This window comes from Oncorhynchus clarkii, chromosome 9, assembly GCF_045791955.1.
Source record: "Oncorhynchus clarkii lewisi isolate Uvic-CL-2024 chromosome 9, UVic_Ocla_1.0, whole genome shotgun sequence".
Taxonomy (NCBI): domain Eukaryota; kingdom Metazoa; phylum Chordata; class Actinopteri; order Salmoniformes; family Salmonidae; genus Oncorhynchus; species Oncorhynchus clarkii.
In genome coordinates this window covers 79,358,227-79,377,592 of record NC_092155.1, presented here as the reverse complement: position 1 = coordinate 79,377,592, position 19,366 = coordinate 79,358,227, and the positions used below count along the sequence as shown (strand labels likewise).

Sequence of the window (19,366 nt, the reverse complement as noted above, 5' to 3'; positions counted from 1 at the left end):
ATGTGTATTAATGGTCCACCCAGGGCTAGTGATGTAGGGTCGTAATGGTCCACCCAGGGCTAGTGATGTAGGGTTTTAATTGTTCATCCAGAGCTTGTGATGTAGGGTATTAATGGTCCACCCAGTGCTAGTGATGTAGGGTATTTATTAATGGTTCACCCAATGGCTAGTGATCTGTATTAATGGTCCACCCAGGGCTAGTGATGTAGGGTATTAATGGTTCACCCAGGGCTAGTGATGTAGGGTTTTAATGGTCCACCCAGGGCTAGTGATGTAGGGTTTTAATGGTTCACCCAGGGCTAGTGATGTAGGGTATTAATGGTTCACCCAGGGCTAGTTATGTGTATTAATGGTCCACCCAGGGCTAGTGATGTAGGGTCGTAATGGTCCACCCAGGGCTAGTGATGTAGGGTTTTAATAATGGTTCACCCAGGGCTAGTAATGTGTATTAATTGTCCACCCAGGGCTAGTGATGTAGGGTTTTAATGGTCCACCCAAGGCTAGTGATGTAGGGTGTTAATGGTTCACCCAGGGCTAGTGATGTGTATTAATGGTTCACCCAGGACTAGTGATGTAGGGTTTTAACGGTCCACCCAAGGCTAGTGATGTAGGGTTTTAATGGTCCACCCAGGGCTAGTGATGTAGGGTGTTAATGGTTCACCCAGGGCTAGTGATGTAGGGTTTTAGTGGTCCACCCAGGGCTAGTGATGTAGGGTTTTAATGGTTCACCCAGGGCTAGTGATCTATATTAATGGTCCACCCAGGGCTCGTGATGTAGGGTTTTAATGGTCCACCCAGGGCTAGTGATGTAGGGTTTTAATGGTCCACCCAGGGCTAGTGATCTGTATTAATGGTCCACCCAGGGCTCGTGATGTAGGGTATTAATTATTCACCCAGAGCTAGTGATTTAGGGTTTTCATGGTTCACCGAATGGCTAGTGATGTGTATTAATGGTTCACCCAGGGATTGTGATGTAGGGTATTCATGGTCCACCCAGGGCTAGTGATGTAGGGTATTCATGGTCCACCCAGGGCTAGTGATGTAGGGTATTCATGGTCCACCCAGGGCTAGTGATGTAGGGTTTTAATGGTTCACCCAGAGCTAGTGATGTAGGGTTTTAATGGTCCACCCAGGGCTAGTGATCTGTATTAATGGTTCACCCAGGGCTAGTGATGTAGAGTTTTAATGGTCCACCCAGGGCTAATGATGTAGGGTATTAATGGTCCACCCAGGGCCAGTTATGTAGGGGTTAATTGGTTCACCCAGGGCTAGTTATGTAGGGTATTAATGGTCCACCCTGGGCTAGTGATGTAGGGTATTATATTAATGGTTCACCCAATGGCTAGTGATCTGTATTAATGGTCCACCCAGGGCTAGTGATGTAGGGTATTATATTAATGGTTCACCCAGGGCTAGTGATCTTTATTAATGGTCCACCCAGGGCTAGTGATGTAGGGTTTTAATGGTCCACCCAGGGCTAGTGATGTAGGGTATTAATGGTTCACCCAGGGCTAGTGATGTAGGGTATTTATGAATGGTTCACCCAATGGCTAGTGATCTGTATTAATGGTCCACCCAGGGCTAGTGATGTAGGGTATTAATGGTTCACCCAGGGCTAGTGATGTAGGGTTTTAATGGTCCACCCAGGGCTAGTGATGTAGGGTTTTAATGGTTCACCCAGGGCTAGTAATGTGTATTAATTGTCCACCCAGGGCTAGTGATGTAGGGTTTTAATGGTCCACCCAAGGCTAGTTATGTAGGGTGTTAATGGTTCACCCAGGGCTAGTGATGTGTATTAATGGTTCACCCAGGACTAGTGATGTAGGGTTTTAACGGTCCACCCAAGGCTACTGATGTAGGGTTTTAATGGTCCACCCAGGGCTAGTGATGTAGGGTATTAATGTTTCACCCAGGGCTAGTTATGTGTATTAATGGTCCACCCAGGGCTAGTGATGTAGGGTCGTAATGGTCCACCCAGGGCTAGTGATGTAGGGTTTTAATTGTTCATCCAGAGCTTGTGATGTAGGGTATTAATGGTCCACCCAGTGCTAGTGATGTAGGGTATTTATTAATGGTTCACCCAATGGCTAGTGATCTGTATTAATGGTCCACCCAGGGCTAGTGATGTAGGGTATTAATGGTTCACCCAGGGCTAGTGATGTAGGGTTTTAATGGTCCACCCAGGGCTAGTGATGTAGGGTTTTAATGGTTCACCCAGGGCTAGTGATGTAGGGTATTAATGGTTCACCCAGGGCTAGTTATGTGTATTAATGGTCCACCCAGGGCTAGTGATGTAGGGTTGTAATGGTCCACCCAGGGCTAGTGATGTAGGGTTTTAATAATGGTTCACCCAGGGCTAGTAATGTGTATTAATTGTCCACCCAGGGCTAGTGATGTAGGGTTTTAATGGTCCACCCAAGGCTAGTGATGTAGGGTGTTAATGGTTCACCCAGGGCTAGTGATGTGTATTAATGGTTCACCCAGGACTAGTGATGTAGGGTTTTAACGGTCCACCCAAGGCTAGTGATGTAGGGTTTTAATGGTCCACCCAGGGCTAGTGATGTAGGGTGTTAATGGTTCACCCAGGGCTAGTGATGTAGGGTTTTAGTGGTCCACCCAGGGCTAGTGATGTAGGGTTTTAATGGTTCACCCAGGGCTAGTGATCTATATTAATGGTCCACCCAGGGCTCGTGATGTAGGGTTTTAATGGTCCACCCAGGGCTAGTGATGTAGGGTTTTAATGGTCCACCCAGGGCTAGTGATCTGTATTAATGGTCCACCCAGGGCTCGTGATGTAGGGTATTAATTATTCACCCAGAGCTAGTGATTTAGGGTTTTCATGGTTCACCGAATGGCTAGTGATGTGTATTAATGGTTCACCCAGGGATTGTGATGTAGGGTATTCATGGTCCACCCAGGGCTAGTGATGTAGGGTATTCATGGTCCACCCAGGGCTAGTGATGTAGGGTTTTAATGGTTCACCCAGAGCTAGTGATGTAGGGTTTTAATGGTCCACCCAGGGCTAGTGATCTGTATTAATGGTTCACCCAGGGCTAGTGATGTAGAGTTTTAATGGTCCACCCAGGGCTAATGATGTAGGGTATTAATGGTCCACCCAGGGACAGTTATGTAGGGGTTAATTGGTTCACCCAGGGCTAGTTATGTAGGGTATTAATGGTCCACCCTGGGCTAGTGATGTAGGGTATTATATTAATGGTTCACCCAATGGCTAGTGATCTGTATTAATGGTCCACCCAGGGCTAGTGATGTAGGGTATTATATTAATGGTTCACCCAGGGCTAGTGATCTGTATTAATGGTCCACCCAGGGCTAGTGATGTAGGGTTTTAATGGTCCACCCAGGGCTAGTGATGTAGGGTATTAATGGTTCACCCAGGGCTAGTGATGTAGGGTATTTATGAATGGTTCACCCAATGGCTAGTGATCTGTATTAATGGTCCACCCAGGGCTAGTGATGTAGGGTATTAATGGTTCACCCAGGGCTAGTGATGTAGGGTTTTAATGGTCCACCCAGGGCTAGTGATGTAGGGTTTTAATGGTTCACCCAGGGCTAGTGATGTGTATTAATGGTCCACCCAGGGCTAGTGATGTAGGGTCGTAATGGTCCACCCAGGGCTAGTGATGTAGGGTTTTAATGGTTCACCCAGGGCTAGTAATGTGTATTAATTGTCCACCCAGGGCTAGTGATGTAGGGTTTTAATGGTCCACCCAAGGCTAGTTATGTAGGGTGTTAATGGTTCACCCAGGGCTAGTGATGTGTATTAATGGTTCACCCAGGACTAGTGATGTAGGGTTTTAACGGTCCACCCAAGGCTACTGATGTAGGGTTTTAATGGTCCACCCAGGGCTAGTGATGTAGGGTATTAATGTTTCACCCAGGGCTAGTTATGTGTATTAATGGTCCACCCAGGGCTAGTGATGTAGGGTCGTAATGGTCCACCCAGGGCTAGTGATGTAGGGTTTTAATTGTTCATCCAGAGCTTGTGATGTAGGGTATTAATGGTCCACCCAGTGCTAGTGATGTAGGGTATTTATTAATGGTTCACCCAATGGCTAGTGATCTGTATTAATGGTCCACCCAGGGCTAGTGATGTAGGGTATTAATGGTTCACCCAGGGCTAGTGATGTAGGGTTTTAATGGTCCACCCAGGGCTAGTGATGTAGGGTTTTAATGGTTCACCCAGGGATAGTGATGTAGGGTATTAATGGTTCACCCAGGGCTAGTTATGTGTATTAATGGTCCACCCAGGGCTAGTGATGTAGGGTCGTAATGGTCCACCCAGGGCTAGTGATGTAGGGTTTTAATAATGGTTCACCCAGGGCTAGTAATGTGTATTAATTGTCCACCCAGGGCTAGTGATGTAGGGTTTTAATGGTCCACCCAAGGCTAGTGATGTAGGGTGTTAATGGTTCACCCAGGGCTAGTGATGTGTATTAATGGTTCACCCAGGACTAGTGATGTAGGGTTTTAACGGTCCACCCAAGGCTAGTGATGTAGGGTTTTAATGGTCCACCCAGGGCTAGTGATGTAGGGTATTAATGGTTCACCCAGGGCTAGTTATGTGTATTAATGGTCCACCCAGGGCTAGTGATGTAGGGTCGTAATGGTCCACCCAGGGCTAGTGATGTAGGGTTTTAATGGTTCACCCAGGGATAGTGATGTAGGGTTTTAATGGTCCACCCAAGGCTAGTGATGTAGGGTGTTAATGGTTCACCCAGGGCTAGTGATGTGTAATAATGGTTCACCCAGGACTAGTGATGTAGGGTTTTAATGGTTCACCCAGGGATAGTGATGTAGGGTTTTAATGGTCCACCCAAGGCTAGTGATGTAGGGTTTTAATGGTTCAACCCAGGGCTTGTGATGTAATGTGACGAGTCACTCGTGGGGTGGTGGTGTAATGTGATGATAAGTCACCCATCGGGTGGGAGTGTAATGTGACAAGTCACCCAGGGGTAGTTGTACAGTGCAGCTTTTTTAGAAAACCCAAAGTCATTTTGATTATCATTATGCTATTTACAGAGAGGGAACCATAACCTGGTTTCTTTTGGGTTTGTTTCTGCTTTGGCCAAGTCCTTGTGAAATGTATTATGACAGAGGAGCAAATGGTCAACTTTATTAGTAACGTGTCTACTTTGGCTGCGTTTACACAGGCAGCTCAATTCTGATCTTTTGCAACAAAAAAAAGCTAATCTGATCTGTCAGATAGTGGATAAAAGATCAGAATGGGGCTGCCTGTGTCAACTCAGCATATGTATCTCAACGTTTCAAATCTGTTCCAGTTTTGTACCTGCTCAACACTCTGGTTTAGAGCAGCAGGATTGTACCTGCTCAACACTCTGGTTTAGAGCAGCAGGATTGTACCTGCTCATCACTCTGGTTTAGAGCAGCAGGATTGTACCTGCTCAACACTCTGGTTTAGAGCAGCAGGATTGTACCTGCTCATCACTCTGGTTTAGAGCAGCAGGATTGTACCTGCTCAACACTCTGGTTTAGAGCAGCAGGATTGTACCTGCTCAACACTCTGGTTAAGAGCAGCAGGATTGTACCTGCTCAACACTCTGGTTAAGAGCAGCAGGATTGTACCTGCTCATCACTCTCTGCTTTAGAGCAGCAGGGTTGTAATCATAAGTGCATACTGTAGTAACGAGCGTTTATTGTTGGCCGTATTTAGCTAGGTCCCTCCCCTTCTGTTTGGCACATACTGACCTCTAACCAGGCTAGGGGAACCAATATGATGCTGCTTTGTTCATGTTGTCAAAGCCTTTATCAGGTCGTGAACTAGGCCAACTGGCTCACTTCCTGTATCTGACAACACTGTCATTGCTTCTAGGATCGGTATTTCTGATGCATTTCATTGACCAGTCATCTGTACAGTGTGAGTCAGTAGCGTTAACAGGGTTCAGTTGTCTGAGCCTCGTGTTGGAAACCGAACACAGCGGATACATGAAGATGTTCTGTCAGAGGATGTGGTTTTGGTACGAGAGAGCAAGGGGAAGAGAGGGGGAGGAAGGGAGGAGTCTGTTCTCTCTCTCTCTCTCTCTCTCGCCGTCTCTGGGAAGAACCAGAATAGATGAGCGACAGGTGAGCGTATTGGAAGCAGGAGAGGACTGAGGTTAGGATCCAGTTGTTGTTTTAACTTGTGTTTTAGAGTGTCTTGGGAGGATGGTCTGTGTGTTGGAGACAATGCTTTGATGAGAGAGAAAGCGAGGGATGATGGAGAGAGATGAGACTGAAGGCTACACTCGGACTTCCTGGTATGTTCTCTTGTTTCCCCTCACTGAGCTCTCTCTTTCCTCTCTCACCCTACTCAATGTCATACATAGCATTGTTACGAGGTTTTGCCTGCTGGGGTTATTAAAATGGATCTTGTTCCAATATCTCAAATGCCTATCCTACTTCCTTGGTCTTACTGACTATTGAAGATGGACCAGACACATTTACTTTTTCATGTCAGAGCCTATTAGAGATACAACAAGGAAGAAGTGAGAGGAGGGCTGCATGTTAGTAGTATTGGGACGAGGCCCTGGAGGAGGGCTGCATGTTATTCGTGTTGGGACGAGGCCAGGGAGGAGGGCTGCATGTTAGTAGTATTGGGACGAGGCCCTGGAGGAGGGCTGCATGTTAGTAGTATTGGGACGAGGCCCTGGAGGAGGGCTGCATGTTAGTATTATTGGGATGGGGCCCTGGAGGAGGGCTGCATGTTATTAGTATTGGGACGAGGCCCTGGAGGAGGGCTGCATGTTATTAGTGTTGGGACGAGGCCCTGGAGGAGGGCTGCATGTTAGTAGTATTGGGACGAGGCCCTGGAGGAGGGCTGCATGTTATTAGTATTGGGACGGGGCCCTGGAGGAGGGCTGCATGTTAGTAGTATTGGGACGAGGCCCTGGAGGAGGGCTGCATGTTATTAGTGTTGGGACAGGGCCCTGGAGGAGGGCTGCATGTTATTAGTATTGGGAAGGGGCCCTGGAGGAGGGCTGCATGTTAGTAGTATTGGGACGAGGCCCTGGAGGAGGGCTGCATATTATTAGTATTGGGACGGGGCCCGGGGTTCGTCTAAAGGTGTAGGTAGTTTCCTGGTTTTGCTTCTCACTGCGCTTTCTGTCTTCTGCTCTAATGACCATATTAACAATGACGTACACGTTTTAACATCATTCTGCCTCTTGTCTTTCTGTGTCTGTTTGATGTGTCTGTGTAGGTCTGATATACAAAGGGTTACCCACTCCACCGGCCCCCCAGACCATGCAGGAGTAAGTTTATCATTGTTGCTTACCTCTAATGTGAGCAGGACATTCATCAGGGGGACCCCCCCCCTATCATAATCAGAACCAAGTATAGTAATAAATAGTCTACAAGGCTTTCCTCTTGGCATCGGAGAGAACATTTAGCGCTTTTCAAACTCATTTCCTGCTAAATCCACACAATTTTTTTGTCATGGGGCAGAGAGAGATTTGTTGTTGCAGCTTTTGAAGCTAAATATCCTGCAATTTCTACACATTTCGCCACGCGGCAGAGAGAACTGTGCCGTTTTAAAGCTTAAAGAACAGTACATTTACGTTATTGAAAAAAGTACTGTGGATACCACTATCCCTGTGAGCCTCCCATACCCATGTTGCCCAGGGTTAAGAACAGAAATAGCAGGTTAATTATATTGTATTGTACACTTTAATCTTATTCCACGGATCCCTTGGCCAAAAGTTCTTTCATCTGCTGTTAGTAATATTCATTCCAGTGGTCATTTGTGCTATGATGCTATTTTTGGTTTATTTTTTACCATTTTAATTGAAAACAATCACAGTCAGGTACTTCATAGTTATCACAGTCATGTACTTCATAGTTATCACAGTCATGTACTTCATAGTTATCACAGTCAGGTACTTCATAGTTATCACAGTCAGGTACTTCATAGTTATCAATCACAGTCAGGTACTTCATAGTTATTTATCACAGTCAGGTACTTCATAGTTATCACAGTCAGGTACTTCATAGTTATTTATCACAGTCAGGTACTTCATAGTTATTTATCACAGTCAGGTACTTCATAGTTATTTATCACAGTCAGTTACTTCATAGTTATCTCAGTCAGGTACTTCATAGTTATCACAGTCAGGTACTTCATAGTTATCACAGTCAGGTACTTCATAGTTATCACAGTCAGGTACTTCATAGTTATCACAGTCAGTTACTTCATAGTTATCACAGTCAGGTACTTCATTGTTATTTATCACAGTCAGGTACTTCATAGTTATCACAGTCAGGTACTTCATAGTTATCAATCACAGTCAGGTACTTCATAGTTATTTATCACAGTCAGGTACTTCATAGTTATTTATCACAGTCAGTTACTTCATAGTTATCTCAGTCAGGTACTTCATAGTTATCACAGTCAGGTACTTCATAGTTATTTATCACAGTCAGGTACTTCATAGTTATCACAGTCAGGTACTTCATAGTTATCACAGTCAGGTACTTCATAGTTATCACAGTCAGGTACTTCATAGTTATCACAGTCAGGTACTTCATAGTTATCACAGTCAGGTACTTCATAGTTATCACAGTCAGGTACTTCATAGTTATCACAGTCAGGTACTTCATAGTTATCACAGTCAGGTACTTCATAGTTATCACAGTCAGGTACTTCATAGTTATCACAGTCAGGTACTTCATAGTTATCACAGTCAGGTACTTCATAGTTATCAGAAATGATTTGATATTGATATACTAACCACTGAGAACCCCTGATTGGTCTCTGTCTATCACTAAGTTAGTTTGTGTCTGTGTAGAAAAAGAGGAAGCAGGATCCAGGTTCTGAGACCATCGTCAGAATCACAGAGGACAGAGTGAGTGATATGCCACCTCAGAAACCTATCTACATCTTGCTCTCTATCTCTGTTATACACTTCCCGGCTCTCTCTTTTCCTCTCGCTGTTTCTCTCTCTCCTTCTCTTCATCAATCTCTTTCTCGCTCTCTGTCTGTTGTAGCGGAAACTGAGCGTCGCCTCGGCAGCCACAGACTCGAACAGAGACAGAAACCTCAGCAGAACAGGCTGTTGAGACAGAAACACTGAACACTCTGTTCATCTCTGTCTCTACTGAAATGTGTTTTTCTCTCCTCATCGCCGATAGCTGAACGGACAGGATTATGTTTTCATTATGGTGCTCACACACACACACACACACACACACACACACACACCACATTTCTCAGTCTAGACACACTAGTGTTGCATTTTTACAATTTTTAAAATAACTTTTAATAGTAAAATATGTGAATAGTCCAGTCACTAATATTAAATAGATTGTGTTTCAGTCACTAGCAGCTGTAGTAGACGTGGTAACTAAGTGTTACCGGCAGCCATTTCAGATTTGACTCAACTCCTCTTCCTCTTCTAGAGACTCGCACAGGAAACAGGAACTGAGCCTGCAACAATATCTTCTGTCTCTGTCCCTAGGCCATCTCTCTCTCGCCATCTCTCCTCTTTCTGTCTCTATCTCCCTCTATCTCATTGATTGATTGATATTATATATATGTATATAATTATATTCTGGTCTCTGACTTTGCTCGTTCTTATATTTCTTAATTTATTTATATCTATTTTCTGGTTTAATCATCTTGCTGCATGTGTACGTGACCAGTAAACTTTGATTTTGACTGACTTCATTCTCTTCTGTGATTGGTTATTTCTGGCAGGATGACGAGGATGATGAGGATGATGACGATATGACGTCAGACCTGATGAAGGACTCTGAGGTGTGTGTGCTGTATGACGTGTCAACCATAGGGAGGTGTAGTCTAACGGCTAGGGGATGACGTCAACCATGGGGAGGTGTAGTCTAATGGGGATGACGTCAACCATGGGGAGGTGTAGGTGTAGTCTAACGGCTAAGGGGATGATGTCAACCATGGGGAGGTGTAGTCTAATGGCTAAGGGGGATGACGTCAACCATGGGGAGGTGTAGTCTAACGGCTAAGGGGATGATGTCAACCATGTGGAGGTGTAGTCTAACGGCTAGGGGGATGACGTCAACCATGGGGAGGTGTAGTCTAATGGGGATGACGTCAACCATGGGGAGGTGTAGGTGTAGTCTAACGGCTAAGGGGATGATGTCAACCATGGGGAGGTGTAGTCTAATGGGGATGACGTCAACCATGGGGAGGTGTAGTCTAACGGCTAAGGGGATGATGTCAACCATGGGGAGGTGTAGTCTAATGGGGATGACGTCAACCATGGGGAGGTGTAGTCTAACGGCTAGGGGGATGACGTCAACCATGGGGAGGTGTAGTCTAACGGCTAGGGGGATGACGTCAACCATGGGGAGGTGTAGTCTAATGGGGATGACGTCAACCATGGGGAGGTGTAGTCTAACGGCTAGGGGGATGACGTCAACCATGGGGAGGTGTAGTCTAACGACTAAGGGGATGTTCCATGTCTCTGAGGTACTGTATGTTCCATGTCTCTGAGGTACTGTATGTTCCACGTCTCTGAGGTACTGTATGTTCCACGTCTCTGAGGTACTGTATGTTCCACGTCTCTGAGGTACTGTATGTTCCGTGTCTCTGAGGTACTGTATGTTCCGTGTCTCTGAGGTACTGTATGTTCCGTGTCTCTGAGGTACTGTATGTTCCGTGTCTCTGAGGTACTGTATGTTCCGTGTCTCTGAGGTACTGTATGTTCCGTGTCTCTGAGGTACTGTATGTTCCGTGTCTCTGAGGTACTGTATGTTCCGTGTCTCTGAGGTACTGTATGTTCCGTGTCTCTGAGGTACTGTATGTTCCGTGTCTCTGAGGTACTGTATGTTCCGTGTCTCTGAGGTACTGTATGTTCCACGTCTCTGAGGTACTGTATGTTCCGCGTCTCTGAGGTACTGTATGTTCCGCGTCTCTGAGGTACTGTATGTTCCACGTCTCTGAGGTACTGTATGTTCCGTGTCTCTGAGGTACTGTATGTTCCGTGTCTCTGAGGTACTGTATGTTCCGTGTCTCTGAGGTACTGTATGTTCCGTGTCTCTGAGGTACTGTATGTTCCGTGTCTCTGAGGTACTGTATGTTCCGTGTCTCTGAGGTACTGTATGTTCCGTGTCTCTGAGGTACTGTATGTTCCGTGTCTCTGAGGTACTGTATGTTCCGTGTCTCTGAGGTACTGTATGTTCCGTGTCTCTGAGGTACTGTATGTTCCGTGTCTCTGAGGTACTGTATGTTCCACGTCTCTGAGGTACTGTATGTTCCGTGTCTCTGAGGTACTGTATGTTCCGTGTCTCTGAGGTACTGTATGTTCCGTGTCTCTGAGGTACTGTATGTTCCGTGTCTCTGAGGTACTGTATGTTCCACGTCTCTGAGGTACTGTATGTTCCATGTCTCTGAGGTACTGTATGTTCCGCGTCTCTGAGGTACTGTATGTTCCGTGTCTCTGAGGTACTGTATGTTCTGTGTCTCTGAGGTACTGTATGTTCCGTGTCTCTGAGGTACTGTATGTTCCGTGTCTCTGAGGTACTGTATGTTCCGTGTCTCTGAGGTACTGTATGTTCCGTGTCTCTGAGGTACTGTATGTTTCGTGTCTCTGAGGTACTGTATGTTCCGTGTCTCTGAGGTACTGTATGTTCCGTGTCTCTGAGGTACTGTATGTTCCGTGTCTCTGAGGTACTGTATGTTCCGTGTCTCTGAGGTACTGTATGTTCCGTGTCTCTGAGGTACTGTATGTTCCGTGTCTCTGAGGTACTGTATGTTCCGTGTCTCTGAGGTACTGTATGTTCCGTGTCTCTGAGGTACTGTATGTTCCGTGTCTCTGAGGTACTGTATGTTCCGTGTCTCTGAGGTACTGTATGTTCCGTGTCTCTGAGGTACTGTATGTTCCGTGTCTCTGAGGTACTGTATGTTCCGTGTCTCTGAGGTACTGTATGTTCCGTGTCTCTGAGGTACTGTATGTTCCGTGTCTCTGAGGTACTGTATGTTCCGTGTCTCTGAGGTACTGTATGTTCCGTGTCTCTGAGGTACTGTATGTTCCGTGTCTCTGAGGTACTGTATGTTCCGTGTCTCTGAGGTACTGTATGTTCCGTGTCTCTGAGGTACTGTATGTTCCGCGTCTCTGAGGTACTGTATGTTCCGCGTCTCTGAGGTACTGTATGTTCCGTGTCTCTGAGGTACTGTATGTTCCGTGTCTCTGAGGTACTGTATGTTCCGTGTCTCTGAGGTACTGTATGTTCCGTGTCTCTGAGGTACTGTATGTTCCGTGTCTCTGAGGTACTGTATGTTCCGTGTCTCTGAGGTACTGTATGTTCCGTGTCTCTGAGGTACTGTATGTTCCGTGTCTCTGAGGTACTGTATGTTCCGTGTCTCTGAGGTACTGTATGTTCCGTGTCTCTGAGGTACTGTATGTTCCGTGTCTCTGAGGTACTGTATGTTCCGTGTCTCTGAGGTACTGTATGTTCCGTGTCTCTGAGGTACTGTATGTTCCGTGTCTCTGAGGTACTGTATGTTCCGTGTCTCTGAGGTACTGTATGTTCCGTGTCTCTGAGGTACTGTATGTTCCGTGTCTCTGAGGTACTGTATGTTCCGTGTCTCTGAGGTACTGTATGTTCCGTGTCTCTGAGGTACTGTATGTTCCGTGTCTCTGAGGTACTGTATGTTCCGTGTCTCTGAGGTACTGTATGTTCCGTGTCTCTGAGGTACTGTATGTTCCGTGTCTCTGAGGTACTGTATGTTCCGTGTCTCTGAGGTACTGTATGTTCCGTGTCTCTGAGGTACTGTATGTTCCGTGTCTCTGAGGTACTGTATGTTCCGTGTCTCTGCAGGAGCCCAGTAATAAAAGGGTTAAGCCCGTGGGTAAAGGGGGAGGAGTCACAGGCATCATCACCCCAGTCAAAACACCTGCCCTGAAACGCCTGGGAAAGAGCATAACGGTAACACGCACACACACACAGAGAGAACACACACACGCACAGAGAGAACACACACACACACACACAGAGAACACACACACGCACAGAGAGAACACACACACGCACAGAGAGAACACGCACACACGCACAGAGAGAACACACACGCACAGAGAGAACACGCACACACACACAGAGAGAACACACACACGCACAGAGAGAACACACACGCACAGAGAGAACACACACACGCACAGAGAGAACACGCACGCACAGAGAGAACACACACACACAGAGAGAACACACACGCACAGAGAGAACACACACACACACAGAGAGAACACACACACGCACAGAGAGAACACACACACACAGAGAGAACACACACACGCACACACACACACAGAGAGAACACACACGCACAGAGAGAACACACACGCACAGAGAGAACACACACACACACAGAGAGAACAAACACACGCACAGAGAGAACACACACACGCACAGAGAGAACACACACGCACACACACACACACACACAGATAGAACACACACGCACACACACAGAGAGAACACACACGCACACACACAGAGAGAACACACATGCACACACACAGAGAGAACACACACGCACACACACACACACACAGAGAGAACACACACGCACACACACACACACACGCACACAGAGAGCACACGAATACAATGGCTGAATCCAAGATGGCGTAGCAGTCAGACGTCTTTTGTCTTCGTCTTGTCGTGTCCCATGTTTCTTTTATATAATTTTTCTTCACATACCTTTTAAAATATTTTTCTTAACCTCAAATTCAACATCTCCTGAAATCCGCCTCACCCAATGTGGTATGGATCTGCTATTTTCTTTACTTTAGAACCGGAACCCTCAACAGAAGCTAGCCAGCTAACTAGCTACTGCTAGTGGTCATCAGCTAACCTTTAGCCCGGACAACTCTTGCCAGTCTGCACAGTGCGATTCAAACCAGAGCAAATCAGACGTATTTTTTTTTCTCCATATCTCCGGATTCCTACGGCAGGCTCTGAACCTTATCACCTGGATCTACGCAGCTAGCAAGCTGCTATTAGAGTGGCCTCTCCTGGCTAACGTCTCTGTCCTGAAGCAAGAACCAATTAGCCTGGAGCTAGCCTTTGCTTGGCCCATCTCCCGGCTAGCCAAAGAGGTCCATCAACCACTCCTTGGGCTACAATACCTATTTTGCCAATTTTCCTGGACCCCGTGTACTGTCGACATGGAGCCCCGCCGACTGGACTACCGATGTAATTCGCCCGGGGGGGTTTTTCAGCTGGCTCCTCCGTCGCGACATCCCCTGAATGGCCATCTGCTAGCCGCGGCCCACTAGCTGTCTAGAGCATATCGAACTGTTAGCTGAAGAGGCCCATCAGACAAAGTCTTTGGCCACTATACCTGTTTTACCAATTGGCCTGGACCCTTTTACTACACGGAGCCCTGCTGATCCATGACGACTGGTCTGCCGACGTAACCGCATGAGGGGGCTACAACAGACTTCTTCAGTCGCGATGTCCTTCTAAGGCCTATCTGCTAGCCTGCTATCCCCGGCCCGCTAGCTGTCTGAATCGCCGTGTCTCCAGCCCGTCCAGCGACTCATTGGACCCTATGATCACTTGGCTACGCATGCCTCTCCCTCATGTCAATATGCCTTGTCCATTGCTGTTCTGGTTAGTGTTTATTGGCTTATTTCACTGTAGAGCCTCTAGCTCTGCTCATTATACCTTATCCAACCTATTAGTTCCACCACCCACACATGCGATGACAACGCCTGGTTTCAATGATGTTTCTAGAGACAACATCTCTCTCATCATCACTCAATGCCTAGGTTTACCTCCACTGTATTCACATCCTACCATACCTTTGTCTGCACATTATGCCTCAAATCTATTCTACCGTGCCCAGAAACCTCCTTTTACTCTCTGTTCCAAACGCACTAGATGACCAGTTCTTATAGCCTTTAACCGTACCCTTATCCTACTCCTCCTCTGTTCCTCTGGTGATGTAGAGGTTAATCCAGGCCCTGCTGAGCCTAGCTCCACTCCTATTCCCCAGGCGCTCTCATTTGTTGACATCTGTAACCGTAAAAGCCTTGGTTTCATGCATGTTAATTAGAAGCCTCCTCCCTCAGTTTGTTTTATTCACTGCTTTAGCACATTCTGCCAATCCGGATGTCCTAGCCGTGTCTGAATCCTGGCTTAGGAAGACCAACAAAAATTTCCATCCCTAACTATAACATTTTCCGACAAGATAGAACTGCCAAAGGGGGCGGAGTTGCAATCTACTGCAGAGATAGAACTCTTACTCTCCAGGTCTGTGCTCAAACAATTTGATCTTCTACTTTTAAAATCCACCTTTCTAGAAACAAGTCTCTCAACGTTTCCGCTTGCTATAAACCACCTTCTGCCCCCTGCTGTGCCACGGACACCATATGTGAATTGATTGCCCCCCATCTATCTTCAGAGCTCGTGCTGTTAGGCGACCTAAACTGGGACATGCTTCACATCCCGGCCATCCTAAAATCTAAGCTTGATGCCCTCAATCACACACAAATGATCAATGAACCTACCAGGTACAACCCCAAATCTGTAAACATGGCCACCCTCATAGATATCGTCCTGACCAACCTGCCCTCCAAATACACCTCTGCTGTCTTCAACCAGGATCTCAGCGATCATTGCCTCATTTCCTGCATCCATAATGGGTCTGCGGTCAAACGACCACCCCTCATCACTGTCAAACGCTCCCTAAAACACATCAGCGAGCAGGCCTTTCTACGGACCTCATTCCGTCAGTAGAGGATGCCTGGTTATTCTTTAAAAGTGCTTTCCTCACCATCTTAAATAAGCATGCTCCATTCAGAAATGTAGAACCAGGAACAGATATAGCCCTTGGTTCACTCCGGACCTGACTGCCCTTGACCAGCACAAAAACATCCTGTGGCGTTCTGCATTAGCATCAAATAGCCCCCGCAATATGCAACTTTTCAGGGAAGTTAGGAACCAATATACACAGGCAGTTAGGGAAGCAAAGGCTAGCTTTTTGAAACAGAAATTTGCATCCTGTAGCACAAATTAAAGTAAAGTCCATGGACTTTGCAGCTGCCCACTGCACTGAAGCTAGGAAACACTGTCACCACCGATAAATCCGCGATAATTGAGAATTTCAATAAGCATTTTTCTACGGCTGGCCATGCTTTCCACCTGGCTACCCCTACCCCGGTCAACAGCCCTGTACCCCCCACAGCAACTTGCCTAAGCCTCCCCCATTTCTCCTTCACCCAAATCCAGATAGCTGATATTCTGAAAGAGCTGCAAAATCTGGACCCCTACAAATCAGCTGGGCTAGACAATCTGGACCCTCTCTTTCTAAAATGATCAGCCGAAATTGTTGCAACCCCTATTACTAGCATGTTCAACCTCTCTTTTGTATCGTCTGAGATCCCCAAAGATTGGAAAGCTGTCACGGTCATCCCCCTCTTCAAAGGGGGAGACACTCTAGATCCAAACTGCTACAGACCTATATCTATCATACCCTGCCTTTCTAAGGTCTTCAAAAGCCAAGTTAACAAACCAATCACCGACCATTTCGAATCTCACCGTACCTTCTCCGCTATGCAATCTGGTTTCAAAGCTGGTTATGGGTGCACCTCAGCCACGCTCAAGGTCCTAAACAATATCATCGATAAGAGACAATACTGTGCAGCTGTATTCATCGACCTGGCCAAGGCTTTCGACTCTGTCAATCTCCACATTCTTATCAACAGACTCAACAGCCTTGGTTTCTCAAATGACTGCCTGGGCTGGTTCACCAACTACTTCTCACATAGAGTTCAGTGTGTCAAATCGGAGGGCCTGTTGTCCGGACCTCTGGCAGTCTCTATGGAGGTGCCACAGGGTTCAATTCTCAGGCCGACTCTTTTCTCTGTATACATCAATGATGTCGCTCTTGCTGCTGGTGATTCTCTGATCCACCTCTACGCAGACGACACTGTTCTGTATACTTCTGGTCCTTCTTTGGACACTGTGTTAACTAACCTCCAGACGAGCTTCAATGCCATACAACTCTCCTTCCGTGGCCTCCAACTGCTCTTAAATGCAAGTAAAACATTTAGTTTGCTCTTCAATCGATCGCTGCCCACACCCTCCCGCCCGACTAGCATCACTACTCTGGACGGTTCTGACTTAGAATATGTGGACAACTACAAATACCTAGGTGTCTGGCTAGACTGTAAACTCTCCTTCCAGACTCACAATAAACATACCCAATCCAAAATTAAATCTAGAATTGGCTTCCTATTTCGCAACAAAGCATCCTTCACTCAGGCTGCCAAACATACCCTTGTAAAACTGACTATCCTACCGATCCTTGACTTCGGCGATGTCATTTACAAAATAGCCTCCAACACGCTGCTCAAAAAATTGGATGCAGTCTATCACAGTGCCATCCGTTTTGTCACCAAAGCCCCATATACTACCCACCACTGCGGCCTGTATGCTCTCATTGGCTGGCCCTCGCTTCATATTCTTCGCCAAACCCACTGGCTCCAGGTCATCTTTAAGTCTTTGCTAGGTAAAGCCCCGCCTTATCTCAGCTCACTGGTCACCATAGCAGCACCCACCCGTAGCACGCGCTCCAGCAGGTATATCTCACTGGTCACCCCCAAAGCCAACACCCCCTTTGGCCGCCTTTCCTTCCAGTTCTCTGCTGCCAAATGACTGGAACAAATGGTAAAAATCACTGAATTCTCCCTATCTCCCTCACTAACTTTAAGCATCAGCTGCCAGAGCATCTTACCAATCACTGTACCTGTACACAGCCCATCTGTAAATAGCCCATCCAACTACCTCATCCCCATATTGTTATTTATTTTGCTCCTTTGCACCCCAGTATCTCTACTTGTACATTCATCTTCTGCACATCTATCACTCCAGTGTTAATGCCATTTTGTAATTATTTCGCCACCATGGCCTATTTATTGCCTTAACTCCATTATCTTACCTCATTTCCTCACATCGTATAGAGACTTTCTCTATTGTATTATTGACTGTATGTTTGTTTATTCCATGTGTAACTCTGTGTTGTTGTTGGTGTCGCACTGCTTTGCTTTATCTTGGCCAGGTCGCAGTTGTAAATGAGAACTTGTTCTCAACTAGCCTACCTGGTTAAATAAAAAAATAAAAAAACACACACACTCTCTTACACATAAGTATACACACGCGCAACCTTCCAGACTAGCATTGGGGAAGTCTGCTCTAGTACACCAGAGATTGAGGAAACTAAATTCTAAATGTCTAAATTCAAATATGTGTAATATGCATGTCTCATCTCTTAGTGTGTGTGTGTCTCTCTCCCCTCAGAGGTCCATCAGTTTCCGGACAGAGGCACGACCTTTGCCCCCTGCTCCTATTCGCTCGCGGCAGAAGGCCTCGTCGTTCCCGCGGCGACGCAGTAGCCAATGCTGGAGTGACACAGTGGACAGTCACGACCTCACGGCCAAGGAGATCAAACGACAAGAGGTCAGGGGTTTAGTCTTACAGGGGTTTAGTCTTACAGGGGTTGGAGGTCAGGGGTTGGAGGTCAGGGGTTGGAGGTCAGGGGTTGGAGGTCAGGGGTTGGAGGTCAGGGGTTGGAGGTCAGGGGTTAGTCTACAGGGGTTAGTCTACAGGGGTTAGTCTTACAGGGGTTGGGGGTCAGGGGTTGGAGGTCAGGGATTGGAGGTCAGGGGTTGGAGGTCAGGGGTTCCAATTATTTCTCCTTCCTCCCAAAGTGTGCACTCGTTATCTTCCCTTCACTGATTTGAAAGGAAACAAAAGTAAACTGCTTTAAGAAACAAGGTGGGGAGAATTCCACTAGTCCGTGTCTACACCAATCCACTAGTCCGTGTCTACACCAATCCACTAGTCCGTGTCTACACCAATCCACTAGTCCGTGTCTACACCAATCCACTAGTTCGTGTCTACACCAATCCACTAGTCCGTGTCTACACCAATCCACTAGTCCGTGTCTACACCAATCCACTAGTCCGTGTCTACACCAATCCACTAGTCCGTGTCTACACCAATCCACTAGTCCGTGTCTACACCAATCCACTAGTCCGTGTCTACACCAATCCACTAGTCCGTGTCTACACCAATCCACTAGTCCGTGTCTACACCAATCCACTAGTCCGTGTCTACACCAATCCACTAGTCCGTGTCTACACCAATCCACTAGTCCGTGTCTACACCAATCCACTAGTCCGTGTCTACACCAATCCACTAGTCTGTGTCTACACCAATCCACTAGTCCGTGTCTACACCAATCCACTAGTCCGTGTCTACACCAATCCACTAGTCCGTGTCTACACCAATCCACTAGTCCGTGTCTACACCAATCCACTAGTCCGTGTCTACACCAATCCACTAGTCCGTGTCTACACCAATCCACTAG

The 19,366-nt window shown here is 46.7% G+C and overlaps 1 protein-coding gene across 2 annotated transcripts in view; it reads left to right on the top strand.

The window, feature by feature from the left end:
- Nucleotides 1-5,939: 5,939 nt before the first annotated feature.
- The window catches only part of LOC139416975 (Rho guanine nucleotide exchange factor (GEF) 3, like), a 31,115-nt gene continuing 17,688 nt past the window's right edge, over nucleotides 5,940-19,366 (top strand). The window contains exons 1-6 of one of the 2 annotated variants that reach the window (XM_071166200.1): nucleotides 5,940-6,275; nucleotides 7,217-7,268; nucleotides 8,802-8,858; nucleotides 9,710-9,769; nucleotides 12,808-12,915; nucleotides 18,295-18,453. In XM_071166200.1, the coding sequence (XP_071022301.1) occupies nucleotides 6,232-6,275; nucleotides 7,217-7,268; nucleotides 8,802-8,858; nucleotides 9,710-9,769; nucleotides 12,808-12,915; nucleotides 18,295-18,453 (480 nt within the window). In that variant the 5' untranslated portion in view covers nucleotides 5,940-6,231. The remainder of the gene's footprint in view (nucleotides 6,276-7,216; nucleotides 7,269-8,801; nucleotides 8,859-9,709; nucleotides 9,770-12,807; nucleotides 12,916-18,294; nucleotides 18,454-19,366) is intronic. The other variant, XM_071166201.1, reaches the window with a different exon arrangement.